Here is a 15,893-nt window from a genome sequence, read left to right on the forward strand (position 1 = left end):
AGCACCAAAAAGTTTGATCAAAAAGCCAGTTTATTTATTTCTTAATTTCATTTTATTAAACAAATGTATTAACTTATACCATCAATGACAACACTGTGGTTCAGCACTGAAAGAGAGAGAGAGAGCGCTAGAGTTGTGAGGGGGCTGAAGCCATTGTTTGGTCGAGGTGAAACAAATGAGACCCCGGAGAGCTCTACTTAGCTACTCATAAAGGTCAGATATGGAGTCACACACCAGTGGATGCTAATCCTGACCCCTGGGACTGGATATGTGCTCGTGCTCCTGTGGATGTGATTGTTTCACAGGATTGTGACATTTAAACCTAAATGAGCGTTCGATCGCGTGCAGCAGAGCGCCGTGTACGTGAAGTGCACCTTTGACTTGGAGAACAGCGGGCTTCACTGCCCATGGAGGTTTAATTAGAAACAACCCTCAGGGTAACTTTAACATCAGAGTTTCTCGTGTGGACAACCTCATTTTCTCGCTGCTATTAATATTCTGATTTCCTATTATTTTTCCGCATCACTCAACATATAAGCCTGCTGATTAAAATATATTTTTATTCCACCAAAAAAAATAAACACTTTCCTCTTAGCGTGTTTTTAAAGTTGCTTTTGGGATTTTTTTATTTATTTGTTTTGCTCAGAGCGGTCTTGTCATTATGAGACACTGCTGTGCGTTGGCCATTATATCCGCTAGTAGATACACCGCCTAATTGCTAATTTACTAATAATGCACACTGACGGGTTGAAATCCTTTTCCTTTTCCTGCGCGCCTGTCAGCAGGCCCCTCTGACTGAGCCACCTGAGAGCCAGCAGCAATGTCATTTGTGAGTTTTAGCAGGAAAACGGCAGAGATAACGACGGGTGGGTCACCGCAACAGTTCATCCCGAGTGTAATGAGCAGAAAACATACTGCAAATTAGTAAATGTGAATGCAAGCAAGAGCACACGGACCGAAGGTTCTCGTTATGAATAATTATCATCATTTGTGTTTGTCCAAGACCGCAGTTATGCCACGCCGCTAATAAATTAGACCGTTTCTGTTCCATTTGCATATTTCATTTTGTGGTTTTTAGCACAAATATATGAACAAAAAACACATTATAGGAGTTTTACTGTATCCACAGGGAGGAAAAGCTATATCACTCCTGATGACCTTTGGAGCAAGGCTCTGCAGACTGAGACGAGAAAACTAGGATAATTCTACAGAAGGAAAAAAAATATGTGCATATTTCCAACCTGAGTGGATTCAGATAAGACACAGGCAAGAAATGCATGACCTTTTGCTAACTCTTGTAAACAAAACAAAATTTAAAAAAGAAAATATGCTTTTGCACCAATTCCCAACATCTCCAAGACTCCTGATATAATTGTTTTGCTAAAATATATCAAAGAAAAACATCATTTGCCTCATAGTTTTGCTATACAAGTCATCAGTTTTAACAAAAAAATCTGAATCATATTTAAAGTAACAGAGCTGCACAATATGTCAAATGGAATATTAATGTTTGCAATACTGCAACTGCAAGTGCTTGGATGGATTATTTTTATTTGCGTATAATATTAAAAGCCACAAGACATAAGGGACAAGAGTGGGAAATGACTCAAGCAAGAGTTATAAGCTATAAGCAGGAAAGCTCTTTCCATATTCCAATAACAGCAGGTCAGTGGGAAAGTGTCTAACTGCTCAACGTAACAGCCACAGAAAACGGGTAAATTGCTTTGATAAGACAGACAGATATGATTTTAGGAAAATCAAGGTTAATTGTCATATATTATATGAAACAGTGTCGCAATTTGATGATTCTTGACATTGTGCACCCCTAAATATCCGTACAAGCATTCACACAGACAGCACTTCACCTTTTCTACATTTTAAGTTAAAGCCTTATTCCACATTCTATTAATTTCTTTCCACAAAATTCTACACATATGTACCCCATTAAGACAATAACAACTTTTATAAAAGACTTTTTTTTACAAACTGTCACTGTCACTATGTCATGACAGTTTAGTATGAGACAGATAATTTGTGGAATAATCGAGCTCCTCTGCCTTCTCTCAGCAGTAGAAACATTTAGTTGAAAGTGTGTCCACATTGTTGTTTTTGTCCAGTCTGTTACTCATGATGGTCTGCTGTGTAGGGTGTGCATCCAATGGCTGCTTTTTTAAAACATATATATTATCAAAATTAGACTTGAGAGGTTGTTTTTTATTGTTCTAGTACAGATTTGTGATGTTCAGAAGTATTGAAAATCCTACTGAATAAAATATGCTTTATTTTTGCTAGTTTTCTTGCTTAGTTGTTTAGTTTTTAGCCTTACAAAATTCAATAGACCAGGACTAGTCTTTGTAGCAGCCCACCTAGACTGTCAGCACAAAATATAGGCTTAGAGCCAAGAAGTCAGAGTACTATTTTTTGAAGAAAATGAGACGCTAAAGCCATCTTGTGGGGTAAACCTGAATTACTGATCAAACTGGAATTTAGATACTGTGCTGTGCATATTGACAACACTGGTGAGAATGTGGAGAAAAACATGAGGAAGATCATTTGTATTTATTTATCTATTTATTTAAACCAAAATCCCAATTCTCTTTACCCCTGTGTCAACACTTTGCCCAGGCAGCTTGTTTGCCACTGGAAGAGCATTTTGTCTTTAGGGGACTGAGGTCGCCATGAGAGCAGGGTGATGGTCGCCATGAGAGCAGGTTGATATGCTGCTAGTAAACAATGTGTTCATTTGGCCTTAGGGCTTGGGTCACTATCCAGCTGAAAGACTTGCTGACGAACTATTTTTAGTTTCACTGCTAGAGTTAAGAGTTTTATTCCACATGTCATAGTATTTCAAAGAGTTCATGACCCTGGCAAGATGGGCGGAAAATGTTTCTTTTCAGCCGTTACAACAGTTTAATCAGTTATCATGTAGCAACATGTTTTTCCGAGCCACCTTTAAACTCAACTCGAGTGTAAAGACGCTCGCGCCAGTTTTACACCTATGGGTGGGGCAGCGACGGACATTATGCTGTTTTATGAAACGGCACGCCCGAGTGTATTAGAAACATGGCAGAAAACTAACAAAAGCTTGCAGTTTCCCCCCACCTACAAACGAGTAAGTTGTAATGCTGTCGAATTCAGACAATGATTACATTCATGCCAATATCACCTCAGGCTGGTTAGCAAGAAAAGGCTACTAATTTTCTCCATATAAGTTCTTATCTCACTAACCCCGGGCGTTTGTCTTTGTCTTCTTTTGAGTGTAAAATAAGAAAAACATTAAAGAAATCAGTCAAACACAGAACTTTAATTTGAGAATTAAGAAAGAACTACAAAGAGTAGACGGGTAATTCATGTAATCTACATTTGTAAAGGTGCCATTATGCAATCCTCCTGTTAACGTGTCATGTGGCCCAACTTGCAATTATTTGAGTAAAAAGATCTAAATTAGAAACTGAAATTCAAAATATAAAAAGGTCAAAGGTGCAACATTTCATTGCAAGAAACTGGACACTTTCTCTCATCAGTTAAGTTGCTTACAAGTCTGTCATTGTCTTCATATATTAATAAAAAAAATGCCCCAAAACATTAAGTTACATTATTATTTTTTAGACTATTAACAACCAGGGCGTTTTGATTACAATGGAATATTTGGGCCATGCTAAGATAATTTAAAAAAAAATTAAATTACAAGAATAAAGACATATGAGAATAAAGTCATCACGAGAATAAAATCATACGAGAATTAAGTCGTAGTATTGTGAGAATAAAATCATAATAAAGTTGAAATATTACAAGACTGAAGTCATAAGTTGTAATACTATGACAATATTCTCATAATACTACAAGAATTAATTTTTTAGAATGGCCCTAATATTCTGTTGTATTAGACAACTGTAAAAAAAAAAAAAAAAAAACACTAGAAAGCTGCAGATTTCTTTGAGTCTGAGCTCTTATTCTCCACCACCGTTGTCCTTATTAACCTCCTCCTGCTCTTCATTCTGTGCTCCAGTTTTCTCCTCATCTTGTGCAACTTTTTCTTCCTTGTCCTTCTCCGCCTCCCCACCGTTGTGCTCGTCTCTCTGCTCGGCCGCGGTCGCGTCGGTTTTTGTCTTGGCCGCGTCCTCTTTTACCACTTCCTGAACATTGTACTTCCTGTACAGCGTATAGTCTCTGGCCACGCTGACGCAGCACACGGCCTTGATGACCTCCACGATTATCGTCAGTTCGGGGTTCGTCAGGTCCACCTTGTTTTTCGGGTTCAGCTTCCCGACGAGACCTGCCATGGTGGTGGAAAAACCCAAAGAAAATTTTTGTTTTTAAATCGGAAAACTGCCAATTCGGAGACGCCGTGGCAGATCTGAACGCACCTGCGATGGATTTGATGATTTCCTCTCTCTTGTTATGGCTGCTGTTGCGGGCCTTGAAGGCAATCTGGTAGGTTGCACTGTGTGGAGTTTTGAACCAGGGCTCTAAGAAGGTAGTCAGGTATTTCAGCATGTCTTCCTGGAACGCCTTGCACGTTCCAGTTACCTGCAGCAGACGAAAAGAGATCAGACACAAGAAATGACAAAAAGAACAACAAATGATGGCAGACTGTATATTCAACATAAAATTGTGCAGAAATTGTTCTTCATCTTTCATATAACTTCTACCACAATCAGTATATTCAGATTAGGGCTGACTGCGTCTTCTCACAGGGAGCATCCGGAGGATGACTCGTGACTTCTTCTTCTTGGTGGAGTGGAGGTCAGACAGAATGTGATGAACCAATTTGTCAGGTTCTATAAAAGAAAAAAAAAGTCAATTAAAAACCCTAATAAAATCTAAAATAAAACAAACGTTCACCGTTTATAAAAAGCGCACCCAGATTGTGAGTTCTGATGAAGATGACATTGTTGGCACCGCTCTCCAGGGCCTGGAAGCGCCTCTCCCGTTTGCCTGCAGATGACTGAAGCTGTGCGACTTCTTTCTTCAACGCCACGTCTACGTCTTCTTCTTCGGCCTCTTCTTCCTCACTGCTGCTGCTTCCTTTGTTGTTCTGAAGCTGCAGGTTAAAGTGAAACATTGTTTTATTCTTTACTTATTTTATCTGTGTGAAACAAAAAAAAAAAACAGCCCATCAAACTTTGGCAAAATATCCTTCACTGCAGTGGAAACACTTTTTTCGCAAAGTGTTGATCACGTGTGTCATGTGGTCAGCAGCCGGATGTCACTACTGGCAGAAACCACAAAGAGGAGGACAGGAAGTAGTTGATTTCTTGTTTTTGTTTTTCAGACAATGTGCATCCGACTCCACCACTGCATCGCACAGTTCATAAAAACTCCCTCATTCCAATGTGTTGAAGCCATAGCTCGTCTGTAAAATTACTAACTACAATTTCCCCAAAATGCCGAGCTTGTCGCTCCAACGCCTGAATAAGACACGGTCGTCTCCTCTAATGGTTAAATTATGAATATATCTCATGTAACTGTTTACATCTATCGCTGCCATGATTTATAGTGACTTACCGCATGAACAAGCGTGATTTTAATTTCATTTCTAATTTTATGGAAACACCTCAATAGCAAAATTATGTGTTTTTATTTCAACATTGGCAAAGTATTGACAAAGATTTTGCACATTTGTAATGGAAACGCAGCTGTAGATATCATGGTCACTGAAGCAGCTTGTGACACAATGGGCAATTGGAGTAGATCAGGGGTGTCAAACTCAATTTCACCGAGGGCCACTTCAGCATATTGACCACCCTCAACGGGCCACATTGACGGTACAAATCAGGAGTGCCCAGGTTCAGTCCTCCAGACTGCAACTTTTAGATGCATCCCTGCTAAAACACACCCCAGACAAAAGGTTGACTTCCCTCATCAGCAGCAACTCAGTTCTGTAGAGGCTTATAATGAGTCAATGATCCAGGTGTGTTAGATGAGGAACACATCTACAGTTGCAGATGGTAGCTCTAGAAAACTAGACTTGAGCAGCCCTAGCATAAATATATGAAAATACAATGTTAAAAACAAATTAAACAACACCTCATATTGTTAAATAACGCTTTGGAGCGTCTGGTTAGGAAGCGCATTCAAAACCTTTGGTTGAAATGACGCGTTAAATTCAAGTCTCCAGACCAGAGAAAACTAAAGAGAATGCAACGTTGTGTTAATCCATTTGAGGAGCCGGCAGTTTATCTTGAGGAAATAAATGACGAAGCAGAAGTTAATTAGACTGTAACATGCGCAGTCCGCTGCTCAAACTCTGTGGACGCGGCTCCGCCGCTGCGAAGAATTAAAAACCGCTGGAAGTAACTCATCCAGCGGATTGAACAAATGGAGCCTTCTTGGTGCACGTTACCCAGGAGAGCGGCGTCCTGGAGGAGCTGCAGACGTAACATCTGTCCGTTTCGGAGAAGCGAAACCACGCAAAAAACAAACAAACAAGAAATTCTGGTAAAAGCGCACACCCCGACCGCGCACAGGGTAAAACACTCACAGAGTTCAATTGATCTGTTTGGATCAGACAGATCCAACTGACTGATGAATTAGCGCAGATTTTTCTGCAGATGGGGACCAGGAGGAAGTGCGTTCAGACCCCAGTGTGTGAAGTGATGCTAATTTAAGTGAAGTCGCTTAATTTAATTTATTATAAGTTATTGGGGCCACAGTCAGTGGTTTTTGTCACTACGGAGAAAAATTTAGATGCATTTATCTGCTTAATTTGTGATGGGATCTGGATTCACGGTGAATATTAACTAAACCGGTAAATATTAACTAATTCATATTAACTAAATTTAGCCGCATAAAATGCGGCTAAATAGCCGATGTTAATATGATTGTAATTTCACGGATAAAAATAGTACATGACCGATTTTTTTTATGTTGTCGGTCAAGATGACGGATAACAAAAAAAGTCTAGCGCGACCTGCCTCCCTGACACCAACTCACACACATCTTCATTCACAGTCTTGTAAATCGATGTTTCTTTTCTTAGACATTTTGATGTTAGCTTGTCGACGTCTCAGTTTTATTCGCTGGGAAAATCAATAAGCAGCTTGAGGTGACTCTGCTGCTCTCTAGTGGCGAGAAACCATAATGTTGGTTGGTAACAATCGGAATGCATTATGGGAGATGTAGTTTGTAGTCAATTCATGCTCAAAACCTATTTTAAGTCAATCATGGGCCTATAAAACGCTGGGGGAGCCACATAAAATGACATGGCGGGCCACATATGGCCCGCGGGCCTTGAGTTTGACACATGTGGAGTAGATGAACAGCCCTGCTGGAAAATGAAATCACTTGAAGAGTGAACACTTTTTCCTTCTACTCAACTTTCCACTCTTTTTATATGGAGCCAATCATCAAAATCGACAGAAAAAAACTTTAAATACATATTGAGATTCATTTTGGACCCATTTACTAAAATTACATTTCATTTGACCGTATAATTTGTACATGCAAGATGTAGAAAAACCTCAAGAGGACGAGCAACAACACGACTAACCAGCTAAAGAAACAATAGCAGCATCAGGGAATAGACCAGAGGACTGAACTGGATTCCCGTTTGAAGAATTTTCTAATCAAGTCTGATCTGGTTCAGCTGGGGGGGAGGGAGAAAAAACAGCCAGCCGTGAGGTTAGATCACCAGCAGAGGGAGAGCATGCGACAGGGACCGAGCATTTGAACGTGCAGTTTCGCTTTCTTTAGTAGCCAACTGGATTAAAACGATTCACCACCGCCAGTCTGACCTTCTCTGGTCCGTAGAGCTTGCCCGCGTACTCGTTGAGCAGGTTGAAGGCCTCCGCGGTGCACTTTCTCTCGTTCATGTTGCAGGTGATGAGGATCCCCTGCATTCCCACCTCCAGCTCCCGGGAGCCCTTCCACCGCTTGCCCTGCTGACCGGACACATAGCGCTTCTTGCTCCGCTTCCTCGACTCGTTCTGCACGGCTGACATGTTATCGACGGGCTTTCTCCCACAGACGCGAGGTGGAAGTATTTTTAACCTCCTCTAGGATCTCCACTGACAAGGCTACCGTCAAGGTTCCGGTTCTTCTTCTCCTCCGGTTTTGAAGCTCCGCAGGTTAACGGAACCGCAGCTTTCCACGGGACCCTTTAGGGTTCAATGAGAAAAATCGATCAGACACGAGCGGGTTTCCTTTCTCGCACGTGTTCAGCTTAAAACCGTAAACTAGCTGGATCGAGTCACAACATTGCACGTTTGTTGGTTGTCCTCTACGGCGTGTCAGGAAGGACAAAAAGACTCATCGACCGAAAAAAAAGGCGAATAGGAAACGGGACACCGTGTGAGCTGGGGGGAAACTGAAAAAACATAGAATGAGTCAGAGCTGGGTAGAGTACCCAAAAATTGTACTCGAGTAGTTCAAAAATATTTTAAATAGCCATCCAAGAAATACTCAAGTAAAAAAAGTATTTGGTAAAGTCTACTCAAGTACTGAGTAACTAATTAAATTATCAATAAATAATAAATATGTAAAAATTACATAATCAGATGGGCTAAAATATAAAGTTGAGTAGAAATTTTGTCGTATTTGATGACCCAAATACGACAACTTGGTCTCTGTTTTCATATAAATGATGGGAATTAACTGGAAAACCAAGTGGAAGAGAATTAATCAGAAGATAAAACTGTTTGTGTTAAAGACAAACAAATATTAGTGACTGAATCAGACAAAACTACTTTATTTTATATTTCTTGTATTAAAAATCATCAACATGAGCTTCTTGTTTTAAAATGCATGACAAAGTATTCTGTGTTAGCATAAGACTTACAAAGCAACATATTTCGTCTTTGGCCATTTTGGATATTTCTTGCAAAATCCAAAATGTTCATGGTAGCATATAGCCTACACTCCTTTTCTAGAACTGGACAATAAATGGAATAACAATCATTTAACTTTCAACCTGGGCAATATTCCATCACAAAAGCCATTTTTGGAAGGATAATACGGCTACATAGGGCTTCATAACCATTTCCAGACCTGTTAAGGCAGGGGTGTCAAACTAGAGTCCTCAAGGGCCACTGTCCTGCAACTTTTAGATGTGCCTTTGCTGCACCAAATCTGAATAATTAGGTCATTAACAAGGCTCTGGAGAACTTATCTACACAAGGAGGAGGCAATGAAGCCATTTCATTCCAGTGTTTTGTACCTGTGGCACATCTAAAAACTGCAGGACAGCAGCCTTGAGGACTGAAGTTTGACACCTGTGTGTTAAGGTGTTTCTCCAGATTTGCCTTTTCAGATCTTTTTACGTAAAAGAAAAAAAAAAAAAGGTTATAAATCATAGCTCTTTCATAACTCGATCCTGGTCTTAAGAGACAGGGTCCAGCTGGACTGCACAAGGTTTTGAACCTGTATGCGGTCCGTGTGAGTTTTTACAAGGAGTTTTATTGTGTGTGTGGTTTTGGGAACTGACGGTCTGACAGGACAACCCACCCGCTTTCCCCACTGTCCGACTGTGATTGCTGTGCTCTTCCTAAGTGTCGAGCTCTAAAGAAATACTATGAGTTAGGGTAAATACTTTTTCACAGCTGCTTCTCCGCCCGTTCAGCAACTTTTTCTCTGCGGCCGCCTGTATGGAAGTGTAGAGTTGACCTGACAGAGTGATACAGAAGACCCAGCAGCAGGGGGAGCCACTGAGCTGCTCTTCAAGAGCGCAGACTCCCATTTAAAGAACCCACACCCTCTCTCTTTGCCCCCAGAGCGGCGAACCGGACAGCAGTAGAACCCCCGGCCGTGATTCGGACCGCCGTTTGACACAACCTGCCGCCTCGCACGGCGACCACAGGCGCACAGAGGGGAGGTGACCTTTGACCCCTTTGCTGTGAGAGCCCCACTGAGCCGCTTGGCACAGGAGGAGAGTATGTTTGTTGACAAAGAGGACAGGATGCTTCTGGGTGGGTGCAGAGAGCCAGAGGTGGAGGGATGAGGAGTTTTTGGATCAGTATAAACAGTAAATGAGGATTTCAGAGGTTCTCTGTGTTTCACAGTGGTTGGTTTAGGTCTCGTGGTGGATGGATTTGGAGTGGAAGTGTTTTCAGGCAGAAAGGGGTTGGGTAGAACTGGAGAGACCTCGTTTTTTTGATTATTTTTACGACATGTATCTAACCTTAAACGTCCATTCAGTTTGCTCCAATCAACAACTTTCGGCACTGCAAAACATTTCTCTGACTGTCTGCTTGTTGATTGGTGTGGTTCTTCACTTGCCTGATTAAAGACTTCAACATTTGAATTTACAGATTTCCATACCATACATGAATCTCGAGTATTATTCAGTATGTTTGGGTTTTCTGTTCTCTCGTGTTGTGAATGATTCATTCCGTCCCACTCCTGACATCTGCCGTCATAATCTGAAACGTAGCCAACCTCTCCACCTGAGATTGTATCCGTTTCAGTCTGATCAGATACCAACACCACGTCATCGTAAGAACCGCACCGCTCATCCGTTTCCACCAAAAGATCCCGCTCCTCTTTGTCCACAGGAGATGTTTTGACGACGTGAGGTAGAGAGGAAATGCAGCCAACAGTGGTAGAGAACAGAACATGGCTGCTGCTTCTGTCACCGGGAGGTGAGCTACAGTTTGACAGAACTGTGGACAAAAGAAGACGGGGAACAACATGTGCTGTCACGGATTTGTCGGTTTGTCCCTTTAGAGGTGCCATTGTTACATTCAACAGTGTCTTTGGTGTTATTAGGCTGTGACACGTTTGACCTGAGCTTGAACTTGGAGGCTCCCCATGAGGAGGATGTTTCTGACGAGCTTTCAATGAAATATTGGATGATGATGAGCTCTTGCTGCTGTTGAGGAAATTTGCTTTTTTCCTAGCATCATTCTGCTTTTCTTGTATTTTTTCTGAAGAAGGGACGGTTTTATTGAAAAAGGATTTGACCATTGATGGAGTCTGTAGGAAAATAAACCAGATAATTGGTTAGTTAAAAAAAAGAAATTCAAAATATTCTCTTAAAATTTCATCTCCTACAGTTCAACACTTATAATGGTGCAAGTTGTCACATTTAACCACAAACATTGAAGTATGTTATTGGGACTTGATGTGATGACAGATCAGCACATAGTTGTGGCTAAGCCTGTCACAATAAGCAATTAATTAAACGATACATTAAAATAATTTCCATTCTGATATTTTTTGAGGAGTAATTTTGTTTACAGAAATCTTATAATCCATTGTACTTATGGTTTGGGTTGTATTTTCTTTATTTCCATTTTATGTATTACTTTGGTTGTTGTGTTTTTATTTTAGATATTTCAAACATATTCCAACTCCAGTGCTCTCTACAAAACGAAAGTTTATTGGTTTTTGAGCAGGCAAAGCTGCATTATTATGCCGTTGACATATAATTTGAAAAATGGTCTCAAACCAACAAGATTATCATTTATCGCAATAACTTATGGGCCAATTTATCTTCCAGAAAGATTTTTATTGCGACAGGCCTAGTTGTGGAGAATTATGAGTAATAAGGAAAGATGTTGTACGTTTTACAACAGTAAGTTTACTCTGATACCCTCGAAAAAATCCACTGCAACCAATTTATTATCCTAAAGATAGAAATATTGAAATTTTAAATCTTTTTCACAAGAATGTCCTGGCCAAACTGTCTTTAGAAATTCTCTCAGGAAATAGTTGGCGTGTGTACTTTAAAGTGTAACAAAACCCCCTGTGAAAGAATAACCCGCCTGCAGTCAGTCTTTGAAAAAAAAAAAAATAAAATAAAAATTCCATCCAAGAGGGCGGAGCGAAGAAACACTGAAGTGTGTGGCCAGGTGTGGGATGAATTACAGGTGGTGAAGCAGAGCTGTGGTCATATTTTTTTTCTGTGACAAATTTGAATGTTGATTCTCACAGATGTTTTTTCAAAAGAAACCTTTTGAACACACTGCACTATTATTATCTTTCAGTGTTTTTTTTCTGTTTTCAAGCACAAAACTTTAGAAAGAGGAAGAAGATAATTCTTCATCATTTTCTGAAGTCAGTTTATTATTTAGCTAAAATTAAAAACATGAGATCACAAGATTTCAATATTTTCCACATAGAAAAGCCTAAAATACAAAGTTGATGCTAAGAATCTGAGGAGTCTGGGTTCTTTCAGGACGTCGTTGGGGGTCCACTCACCCTCGCCAGGCTCCGGGTGGTCTTCAGCACACATCCATCTCTCATCATTCTGATGGCCAGCTGAGCTGTATTTCGAGCATCATCTAACCCTGAAAGGCAAAAAGAAACAAAAGGAATGTCAAAAGGACTCCAAAGTTTGAAAAGGCTGAATTAAAGAAATGTCACTTTCGGTACCAGAATGTTCTCTCCCAGAAAACTGTATTCCCAAATCTTGAAGTGCTCCGTTCAGGCCTTTGGGTTTCCGGCTGTAAAAGAGCTGGAGATGGAGAAAAAAGTGAAGCGCAGTGACATAAATAGATAAGGTTCAAATTCATCTGTTCTATTATAATGCATAAAAAAATTGGAATGCAGTGACCCCCTTTTCACTTCCAATACTGATACAGATATCTGAAATGTAGCTTCGGCCGATACCAACCTGATACAGACAGACAGTGCTGAACTGACTCAACATTTTATTTCCTCCAAACACAACCATAAATGTACTGAATTACAAATTTATTTGATAACTCTACATCAGTACAGCACATTTAAATACACTAATAGCTTCACAAGCTTGGCCAAACATGTAAAAACAACTATAACTTGTTCAGTCATTATTGTTGGAATTTTAACAGCAATTGTAAAATAAATAATAAGGAAAATGAAACTGACAAAAACAATAGGCTGATTAACTTGGTGAAACATGTCAAAATAAACTGCAACAAACCTTCCTTCAAATGATTCAGAAAGTGCAATTAAGAGTTTTCAATCTAATGTAAAACAAATAAAGCATGATGTTTCTCAGAGCACGAAGCATAGAATTAGATTGAATAGATCTGTCCTGATGGATCAGGCACTGATCCAGAATTTTCTTTCAATACCGGGACAGATACAGAGATTAACATCGGATCAATGCATCTCTAATAAAATAATGTTTTATCGCATTGTTCAAGTTAATAAAAAACACTTCATATCTGCAGCATAAACCAGAATATTATAAGAAAACATCCACAAACAGTGGGGGAGTTTTAGATGAGCTGGTAGTTACCCTGTATGTGCTTCTCAGGTCTATCCAGCTGCTGAGAACATCTGGTTTATGAAGCTGTTTGCGTTTGCACTCGTACTGCAAACAAACGCCAAGATCCCAGTCTGAAAACACAACACAGATAATTCCACTTTAAATACTTTTTGCTTTATGAAAGATCAGAGACATTTTCAAAACACAAAAATGTAATTGCTAACAGTTTAATCATAAGTACTGTGGTTTTAAAAGGCATGTTACATTTCACTGTTTGGTTTTGTGATTTTCATAAGAGCTGATAAAGCTGGCATTTACAAGTTATCTTGGGAATAAATATGTTGTGAAATTTCCACCTTTTATGTAATGCTTTATGCAAAACAGTATTAAAACAGCAGTATTTTCAAAGTGATGATGCCTTTTTTACCAGGAAAGTTGAGTGCTCTATATTATATACTGCTCAAAAACATAAAGGAAACACTTCAGTGTTCACTTAAATGTTAAAGTGTTCCCTTTATTTTTTTGAGCAGTGTGTGTGTGTGTGTGTAATATATATATATATAAAATTTATTTATTTTTTAATAAAATTAAAATTTTTAAGAGGTTGGACACAAGGAAAAAAACAAGAATGAAACTAAATGGGAAGAAGATGAACTTGAAGAAAAAACAACATGTTAGGAAATAAGGAGAGAAATAATGCATAAAAACAGAAAACACACTTTTTTTTCAAGATATAACAATTAAAATACATAACAGAGAAGGAAATACAAAAATAAGGGCAGAACTTTAGACAAATGACTAAAAGACACAAAGTTTTGAACTAGAACTTTTTTCCAAACTCCATTTCTAATTTCTTTTTCCACACTTTCTCCATTCTTGCAAACAAGAATTAAAAATACAAACAAAAAAAAACTCAAATCAAATTTCATTATTTCAGCTCGTTCCAGCCGGCCCGGGTGCTGTGATGAACCGACTGTTACCTGACCAGGTGAGGAAAGTGCACAGTTTCTGGGACACGTCAGAGGCAGAACACGTCTGCTGCTTGTTGGGAAACATCACTCTCTTGTCCAGCTGCAGGTTCTGCACCCAGCGGTTGAACCGAGAGAGGCAAATCTGAAGGGGGACACCAGTTTCTACTTGCACCTATTTAGCGAGCAAAAATCAAGCAGTCAGGTGTGTGTGCGAGGAAGTTTCTGTATATAAAAGCGTTCTGCGTCATTACCTGTGTGATTCCAGTAAGCTCAGTGCAGAACTCGGAGAGAACAGGATGCTCCTGAGGTTGAACGTACGTATGAAACTCAGACTCGACCTCCCCTGATGATGTGTTCAGTAGGACAGCAGGGAATTCAACTGCAGGGAGAAGAAAAGGTGATGGACTCCAGTCCACAGAAACAGAATTGTATCAAATCAAAGTGATAAAAATGCAACCAATACTTACTGATTTCTTGTCCGTAGTTATTTTTTTCTCTCCAACAAGTAGACTCAAAGTCGATCACAATCAAGTATGAAAATATCTGATCTGGAAGAAACGAGCATTCATATAAAGTAAATAAATAAAACCCGTCTAGAAAATACGCTTACTTGTCTACAGTCTGGGCAAATTAAATTTAAAATAATACTCACTTGATATCACTGATTTCTTCAAACCAGAGGCGGACTGACTTCTCTGTCTCAGTAATCCTAATCTCCTTTTGCAGGAAACAAACAAACAAACAAAAAAACTAAATCCAGAAATTTAACAGAGATTTATATACGGTGAAGTATCACGAGGCAGGTTTATTTAAAAATAATAATAATATATATATATATATATATATATATATATATATATATATATATATATATACATTTCTGTTTTCAAACCAAAACAGAAAATGTAAGAACAAGACATGTTACAAAAACGTATGTGAAAAGAAAGCTGATGTAAAATACAAAAACAACAAAACAAAAAGCTGACAACTGATTAGATATGCATGATATACCCAACAGAAATTAGAACTACGATCATGAGAATGTGTGTACAACAAATTGCCTGTATTTAATTCAAAATTGATTTATAAAGTCCTACTCTTAAGTTATATTCTTCCACGTATAAATTTATTTTGTACTTAAGTGAATTTTATGCTTTGTTTTTTTAAATGATCTGAACCACGTGCGTCTTTTGGCCTTGAAAAACAGATTTTATTTTAAGGGACTTCCTGGTAAAATAATGCTTCAGTGAATAAATTTAGATGACAATTTGCTTAATAATAATAATTGATCATAATAATTAAAAATCTAATCCGCTGAAAACAAGACCACACACCAGTTTCTTTTATGGTATCTTCAGTCATACGTTTCTTCATTCACGTTGTATTCTTACATGGCTGTTAAGGCCTAATGAGCTAATTCACTTACTTTGCTAGTTTTCTTGTAGCCATATCCGTCGTTTCGTGCAAATCCTTTCCCTATATTATCATCGCAACGTAAATAGAGACTTCTTGCTGCATAACCTGAAAACTCGAAAATTGCCGCTGTTTTTTCAAACATTAATTAATAATGCTGAGCTCGATTAGTTTGTTCCATAAGGCAGCGACATGGAACGCAGAGCTGCAGGGAAACAGCCAAAAGTCCGAAGACATGTATTTCCGGTATAGCATTTTACGTCAAAAATAAAAGCACAACTTATCGAAATTATAGGATTTATGCAAACAGGAATGAAAAGGTGGTGAATATTTGCTCATCTAGATACGATAAAAGAAAGAAGAAAATTGATTAA

At 39.0% G+C, this 15,893-nt stretch overlaps 2 protein-coding genes across 2 annotated transcripts; both read right to left on the reverse strand.

The window, feature by feature from the left end:
• Positions 1–3,285: 3,285 nt before the first annotated feature.
• thumpd1 (THUMP domain containing 1) lies at positions 3,286–8,251 on the reverse strand. Its single transcript, XM_008438579.3, has 5 exons — positions 7,737–8,251; positions 4,864–5,044; positions 4,696–4,781; positions 4,368–4,530; positions 3,286–4,276 (listed from the first exon to the last, which is right to left on the reverse strand). Exons 1-5 carry the CDS (start codon positions 7,941–7,943, stop codon positions 3,951–3,953), a joined length of 963 nt encoding a protein of 320 aa, XP_008436801.2. The 5' UTR covers positions 7,944–8,251; the 3' UTR covers positions 3,286–3,950.
• A 422-nt stretch (positions 8,252–8,673) lies between these two features.
• Positions 8,674–15,866, reverse strand: eri2 (ERI1 exoribonuclease family member 2). The gene is made up of 9 exons (XM_008438480.3): positions 15,533–15,866; positions 14,759–14,823; positions 14,574–14,654; positions 14,358–14,485; positions 14,116–14,278; positions 13,166–13,266; positions 12,313–12,394; positions 12,139–12,227; positions 8,674–10,911 (listed from the first exon to the last, which is right to left on the reverse strand). The coding sequence occupies exons 1-9, from the start codon at positions 15,553–15,555 to the stop codon at positions 9,556–9,558; spliced, it is 2,088 nt and encodes a 695-aa protein (XP_008436702.2). The 5' UTR covers positions 15,556–15,866; the 3' UTR covers positions 8,674–9,555.
• Positions 15,867–15,893: the final 27 nt, after the last annotated feature.

Source organism: Poecilia reticulata, chromosome 1 (assembly GCF_904066995.2).
Source record: "Poecilia reticulata chromosome 1, P_reticulata-male-v2, whole genome shotgun sequence".
Classification (NCBI taxonomy): Eukaryota; Metazoa; Chordata; class Actinopteri; order Cyprinodontiformes; family Poeciliidae; genus Poecilia; species Poecilia reticulata.

Bases quoted from the DNA above. Each gene is read 5' to 3' on its own strand.
- thumpd1 (XM_008438579.3), bottom strand. From the start codon at position 7,943: ATGTCAGCCGTGCAGAACGAGTCGAGGAAGCGGAGCAAGAAGCGCTAT. The intron at 4,782-4,863 runs GTGCGCTTTTTA...TTTCTTTTATAG, and splicing joins CATCAGAACTCACAATCTGG to AACCTGACAAATTGGTTCAT. The intron at 4,277-4,367 runs GTGCGTTCAGAT...CCACCATGGCAG, and splicing joins AATCATCAAATCCATCGCAG to GTCTCGTCGGGAAGCTGAAC.
- eri2 (XM_008438480.3), bottom strand. From the start codon at position 15,555: ATGGCTACAAGAAAACTAGCAAA. The intron at 14,655-14,758 runs GTGAGTATTATT...CGTTTCTTCCAG, and splicing joins GAAGAAATCAGTGATATCAA to ATCAGATATTTTCATACTTG. The intron at 13,267-14,115 runs GTAACAGTCGGT...TTGTGTTTTCAG, and splicing joins CACTTTCCTCACCTGGTCAG to ACTGGGATCTTGGCGTTTGT.